Source organism: Coregonus lavaretus (assembly GCF_964263955.1).
Source record: "Coregonus lavaretus genome assembly, contig: HAP1_SCAFFOLD_416, whole genome shotgun sequence".
Taxonomy (NCBI): Eukaryota; Metazoa; Chordata; class Actinopteri; order Salmoniformes; family Salmonidae; genus Coregonus; species Coregonus lavaretus.
The window spans coordinates 288,401-295,569 of record NW_028166633.1 but is presented as its reverse complement, the minus strand read 5'-3'; the positions used below and the strand labels follow the sequence as shown (position 1 = coordinate 295,569).

At 44.7% G+C, this 7,169-nt stretch overlaps 1 protein-coding gene across 1 annotated transcript; it reads right to left on the bottom strand.

The window, feature by feature from the left end:
- Positions 1-447: 447 nt before the first annotated feature.
- On the bottom strand, positions 448-5,793 carry LOC311114493 (brain and acute leukemia cytoplasmic protein-like; the record flags this gene model as incomplete). Its single annotated transcript, XM_084189733.1, has 3 exons — positions 448-630; positions 3,079-3,278; positions 5,607-5,793. 3 exons carry the CDS (start codon positions 5,791-5,793, stop codon positions 448-450), a joined length of 570 nt encoding a protein of 189 aa, XP_084045859.1.
- Positions 5,794-7,169: the final 1,376 nt, after the last annotated feature.

The window sequence follows — 7,169 nt, the reverse complement described above, 5'->3', positions numbered from 1 at the left end:
GTTGTGTCTTCAATATATAAACATCTTGGTCCCAAAGCCCAGCTTATTAAAAGCATTAATCTTCTTTAGACAAAGTCACAAACTCTCTCATCATAAATGTCGTGCAAACATAATTTGGTGTCGTGTCCATAGAGATATCTCGCTTATCAGGTCTGGTCCCAGGCAAGATGGCGGTGTCCATAGAGATATCTCGCTTATCAGGTCTGGTCCCAGGCAAGATGGCGGACCAGTGTCCATAGAGATATCTCGCTTATCAGGTCTGGTCCCAGGCAAGATAGCGGACCAGTTGTGCCACGGATTCAAACCTCTATCTCTATAATCATGTCATTGTCTCTCTCCCCCTCAAAGTAAAGTCCATTCAGTGATACGGTCTTTCTCACAGTGTTCATCGCCTTTCCAAACCACATTGCGTCATCGTCTTGGTCCTGTACCCCTCAGACCTCAGCGTCATTCCCTAATGTTCCTACAACGTCCTCCAGTCACATCCTGCAGGCCCTCCACTGGCTTCATGACCTCGAAGGTGGTGAGGGACTTCTCCTTGATCTTCCCACTCTTGTCCACGTGTCTGATGCTCTGTGTCACTGTGATGGTTACCTGCTTAGTGGACATCCTGTTGTCTTGCCATTTAGTCTGTGAGGGGAACAAGGGTAACTCTTTATGAATGTGGTATATATGTGGAATATATGTGGTATGAATGTGGTATATATGTGGTATATACAGTGGGGAGAACAAGTATTTGATACACTGCTGATTTTGCAGGTTTTCCTACTTACAAAGCATGTAGAGGTCTGTAATTTTTATCATAGGTACACTTCAACTGTGAGAGACGGAATCTAAAACAAAAATCCAGAAAATCACATTGTATGATTTTTAAGTAATTAATTTGCATTTTATTGCAAGACATAAGTATTTGATCACCTACCAACCAGTAAGAAATCCGGCTCTCACAGACCTGTTAGTTTTTCTTTAAGAAGCCCTCCTGTTCTCCACTCATTACCTGTATTAACTGCACCTGTTTGAACTTGTTACCTGTATAAAATACACCTGTCCACACACTCAATCAAACAGACTCCAACCTCTCCACAATGGCCAAGACCAGAGAGCTGTGTAAGGACATCAGGGATAAAATTGTAGACCTGCACAAGGCTGGGATGGGCTACAGGACAATAGGCAAGCAGCTTGGTGAGAAGGCAACAACTGTTGGCGCAATTATTAGAAAATGGAAGAAGTTCAAGATGACAGTCAATCACCCTCGGTCTGGGGCTCCATGCAAGATCTCACCTCGTGGGGCATCAATGATCATGAGGAAGGTGAGGGATCAGCCCAGAACTACACGGCAGGACCTGGTCAATGACCTGAAGAGAGCTGGGACCACAGTCTCAAAGAAAACCATTAGTAACACACTACGTCGTCATGGATTAAAATCCTGCAGCGCACGCAAGGTCCCCCTGCTCAAGCCAGCGCATGTCCAGGCCCGTCTGAAGTTTGCCAATGACCATCTGGATGATCCAGAGGAGGAATGGGAGAAGGTCATGTGGTCTGATGAGACAAAAATAGAGCTTTTTGGTCTGAACTCCACTCGCCGTGTTTGGAGGAAGAAGAAGGATGAGTACAACCCCAAGAACCCCATCCCAACCGTGAAGCATGGAGGTGGAAACATCATTCTTTGGGGATGCTTTTCTGCAAAGGGGACAGGACAACTGCACCGTATTGAGGGGAGGATGGATGGGGCCATGTATCGCGAGATCTTGGCCAACAACCTCCTTCCCTCAGTAAGAGCATTGAAGATGGGTCGTGGCTGGGTCTTCCAGCATGACAACGACCCGAAACACACAGCCAGGGCAACTAAGGAGTGGCTCCGTAAGAAGCATCTCAAGGTCCTGGAGTGGCCTAGCCAGTCTCCAGACCTGAACCCAATAGAAAATCTTTGGAGGGAGCTGAAAGTCCGTATTGCCCAGCGACACCCACGAAACCTGAAGGATCTGGAGAAGGTCTGTATGGAGGAGTGGGCCAAAATCCCTGCTGCAGTGTGTGCAAACCTGGTCAAGACCTACAGGAAACGTATGATCTCTGTAATTGCAAACAAAGGTTTTTGTACCAAATATTAAGTTCTGCTTTTGTGATGTATCAAATACTTATGTCATGCAATAAAATGCAAATTAATTACTTAAAAATCATACAATGTGATTTTCTGGATTTTTGTTTTAGATTCCGTCTCTCACAGTTGAAGTGTACCTATGATAAAAATTACAGACCTCTACATGCTTTGTAAGTAGGAAAACCTGCAAAATTGGCAGTGTATCAAATACTTGTTCTCCCCACTGTATGTGGTATGAATGTGGTATATATATGGTATGAATGTGGTATATTTGTGGTATGAATGTGCTATATATGTGGTATATTTGTGGTATGAATGTGGTATATATGTGGTATGAATGTGGTATATATGTGGTATATGTGGTATATATGTGTATGAATGTGGTATATATGTGGTATGAATGTGGTATATTTGTGGTATGAATTTGGTAGGAATGTGGTATATATGTGGTATATATGTGGTATGAATGTGGTATGAATGTGGTATATATGTGGTATGAATGTGTTGTGTTATGTAGGTACTCTTCAATTGTTACCGAAGAAAGAATGGTTAGTCACCATTATAGGAAAAAAACACTTTATATAAGCAAGCCATAACGAAAAAAATATCAATTTGTGGTTGTTGACAAAAGTTATGAAATGTATTGCTTATGAATGTGGTATGTACAGGTTATGAATGTGTTATGAAGTGACTATGTAGGTACACTTCAAGTGTTACCGAAACAAGAATGCTTTATTACATTGCCTTGTGCTTGAACATTGTGGGTAAATCTCATCCTTGCCTCTTCAACTTCAGAGGGAAGAGAGGAGTGGATCAGATCAAGGACCTTCTCCTCCAATGCTCTTACTGCTTCCCATTTTGAGAAGGAGATGAGAGAGAATTGAGGAAAATACTTTGGAGATTCACCCATGAACTTACTATTCCCTGAGTGGATAGAGTTGACTTGCTAGTCCCTCAGTGGATAGAGTTGCTTGACTTACTATTTCCTCAGTGAGTAGGACGCTCCTTCTCTGTACTGTGGTGACAGGTGAGGGCTGCAGCGCCTCCTGGTGGTGGGCGGGAAGTATTGCAGGGTGGGCACTCGGCTTTACATTGTTCAGGTCAGCTTCAGACATGTCAGAGCACACCTTCAGATAGGCCTGGGCTGGGGCGGGCAGGCCGTCTTCAAAGAAATCTGCATCTAGAAGAAAACAACTTTAATGTCCCCCTTTATCTAGTAGTCTTGTGATGAGGTGATGATTGGGTTCTGTATGCAGTGATTACACTCGAATCTCAGGTGAATTGAAATCTTACCCTAGCAGGTCCGGAGCCTTCTGGTTTTCTGTTCTACCTGATAATTAATTGCACCCACCTGGTGTCCCAGGTCTAAAATCAGTCCCTGATTAGAGGGGAATAATACAATAGAATAAATGAATACATCTAGCTCCGAGGTCTAGATCTGCTTAAGGCTCAGAGGTATGGATGATGCATCAACAGAACACGTTTTTACTCCAGTGGATTCAATGTTTTTCTCTGGTGTTTGTAAGCAGGAACCCATCACAAGCGTAGGCTACTGTATCGCTCATGTCTGCGTTGTATCTCCTTATGGCAGACTGGCAAACAGGTTCACCAAACAGGTTCACCAAAACAGGTTCAACAAACAGATTCACCAAACAGATTCACCAAACAGATTTACCACCGACTGAAACAAGAGATACAAAGGGCAGCATACATGTATTTATTTTATTCTGAGAAAAAGTAATTTTCAATAAATACCCAGCCAGGTCACATGTGATACAAGTCAGTATTCGAACGTCCATCCATGTCTGAGGATGTCGGGAGATGATGTGGAAACCGGCCACTAGAGGCAACAGTGAGCGCTGTTACCTTCAAGTAGGTTTCGGTATTGCCAGGGCATTGTGGGCAGGCATGGCAGATGGGCATAAGCATCTGCCTCAGTTGCTAAAGGTTGCATGTTCAACTCCAGCAATAGAAAGTTGTTTTTTTAGATTTTTGTTTTAAGTCTATCCCAAACCTTAACCCTTACTTTAACCATTCAGGGTTAATGCCTAAACTTAAGATTTCTGAGTTAATGCCTAAACTTAAGATTTCTGAGTTAATGCCTAAACTTAACCTTAAACACTTTGAAATTTGACGTTTAGAACAACTTCTAAATTTAACGTTTGAGAAAACATGGATGAATGTCTAATTCTGATGTGAGGCTGTGAGAGCTAGTTGAAATACCAGTGCTCGATGCATAGGTTAGTTATATCTGCACTGAGTGAATGATTCATGCAGCCTAAACATTGCTTTCTTGTTACATATGATAATGGTTGATAATGGATCTCCCTTATAGCGGCCACTAAAAGACTTTTCCATGGCATTTCCATGGCAACTAGAGGCCCTTTGGCAATGTTTTCAACCTTTGCTGGCTTCAAATTAATTTGGCCTAGTGTCTGCTGGTTTTAGGTTTTTCCTTTCAATTAAGACCTAGACAACCAGGTGAGGGGAGGTCTTTAATAATCAGTGACCTAAACAACCAGATGAGGGGAGTTCCTTACTAATCAGTGACCTAAACAACCAGGTGAGGGGAGTTCCTTACTAATCAGTGACCTAGAAAACCAGGTGAGGGGAGTTCCTAACTAATCAGTGACCTAGACAACCAGGTGAGGGGAGTTCCTTACTAATCAGTGACCTAGACAACCAGGTGAGGGGAGGTCCTTAATAATCAGTGACCTAGACAACCAGGTGAGGGGAGGTCCTTAGTAATCAGTGACCTAGACAACCAGGTGAGGGGAGTTCCTTACTAATCAGTGACCTAAACAACCAGGTGAGGGGAGTTCCTTACTAATCAGTGACCTAGACAACCAGGTGAGGGGAGTTCCTAACTAATCAGTGACCTAGACAACCAGGTGAGGGGAGTTCCTTACTAATCAGTGACCTAGACAACCAGGTGAGGGGAGGTCCTTAATAATCAGTGACCTAGACAACCAGGTGAGGGGAGGTCCTTAATAATCAGTGACCTAGACAACCAGGTGAGGGGAGTTCCTTACTAATCAGTGACCTAAACAACCAGGTGAGGGGAGTTCCTTACTAATCAGTGACCTAGACAACCAGGTGAGGGGAGTTCCTTACTAATCAGTGACCTAGACAATGCAGGTGAGGGGAGTTCCTTAATAATCAGTGACCTCGACAACCAGGTGAGGGGAGGTCCTTAATAATCAGTGACCTAGACAACCAGGTGAGGGGAGTTCCTTGCTAATCAGTGACCTAGACAACCAGGTGAGGGGAGTTCCTTGCTAATCAGTGACCTAGACAACCAGGTGAGGGGAGGTCCTTAATAATCAGTGACCTTAATTCATCAATCAAGTACAAGGGAGGAGTGAAAACCTGCAGACACTCGGCCCTCCGTGGAATGAGTTTGACACGTGTGCCCTACACAGTGCCCTGCTTCGGACCAGAGATCTATATAGCAAATAGAATGGCATTTCAGATGCAGCCTAAAGCCAAACCAGGTAGGTTCTCTTACCAGGGGTGATGTTTTTCTCAGAGACTAAGCTTTCAGATGAGTTCTCAGAAGGGATATCGATACTCTGTATTGAGGAGAGGGGGATGTCGTTGTCTGTACTGGTCAGCCAGGTAGACTCTGTCTCCTTGGTCCAGCTATCCAGGTACCTGGGCTCCAGAGCATCAGTCCTGCTGCCGCCACACCCCATGGTGCCTCCTCTTGTTCCCCCTACTAAGCAGGGGAGGGACAGACCCGGTTCTCCTCAGACAGAGACAGAGGAGGGAGAGACCCAAACTGTGGAACTCTGGGTCTTGGGTCCTCTCGGACAGAGACAGACCAGGTTCCCCCTCTCAGCGGGGGGTAGCGCGGGGGTGGGACTGTGTTTCAGAGGTGATTTGGAGAGATATCCCTTACTGAGACTTGTAAGGCCTGATGTCGTAACCCTAACCCTGATGTTGCCCTCTGACCTTTGGTCTAATGGGTGGGTGGGCCAGCAGGAGACCTGGATGTCCTCTTGGTCTAATGGGTGGGTGGGCCAGCAGGAGACCTGGATGTCCTCTTGGTCTAATGGGTGGGTGGGCCAGCAGGAGACCTGGATGTCCTCTTGGTCTAATGGGTGGGTGGGCCAGCAGGAGACCTGGATGTCCTCTTGGTCTAATGGGTGGGTGGGCCAGCAGGAGACCTGGATGTCCTCTTGGTCTAATGGGTGGGTGGGCCAGCAGGAGACCCGGGGTTGATTGCAATGTACCAAATACGTGAGATCTATGAAAAGAATCCGCCAGATGTCAAGGAACCAGCAGGAGGTCCAATCCTCTCTCAAGGGGAAGGTTGAGGTGGTTTGACGAGGCATTCACTACCAGCACCCATTTGCTTGATTTTCCGTCATTTTCTTTAAATCACTTCAGATGATTTGCTTCAGCAGAATTGTTGGGGTCTTTTTTTTATACAGATGCCTCTTCCTCTGCAGGAGAAGTAGGACACACAGTGGGCGAGTCTTAGATCTCACCTGGCCAACCTCTGCGCCTGCATTGTCACACCCCATTGGACCAATGACATATCAGTCTTTTGAGGAGCCTGAGGGGTTTTGCCTAGGGGAAAGGATGGAGAAATCATGTCAACTGTGCATGTCATTTGTTATGCATAAGAAAGTTGCATCTTGTTGTTATTAGCTGCTGTTTTATGATTTAAATAAAAGGTCTCCCTTGATGCAGAGGCCTCAAGTCTGTCTGACACAGAAAGTAGCATGACTGTCATCTTAATTGATTTGTTTCCATGTCTAATATTTGGCATGTTTTGGACGTTTTTTGTGCAAAATGAAAATGACTGTTAGGGATTTGAAATCACACTGACATCATAACAATTCAAACTGAAATGTCATAATTTTTTGTTTACCAATGTATTGACATACTGTATGTATTAGCGATGTATTGCCACAGGCCTATAATAACAGCGCGATAACACAGGGCACCGCATCTATGTCGTCGTGGGCATAAAAAAACATCACAATAAATCAATGACGTTTCAATAGAAAATGAGACAGACGCGACTAAAAAAACTATGAACGTGAATGGCTTATATTCGGCT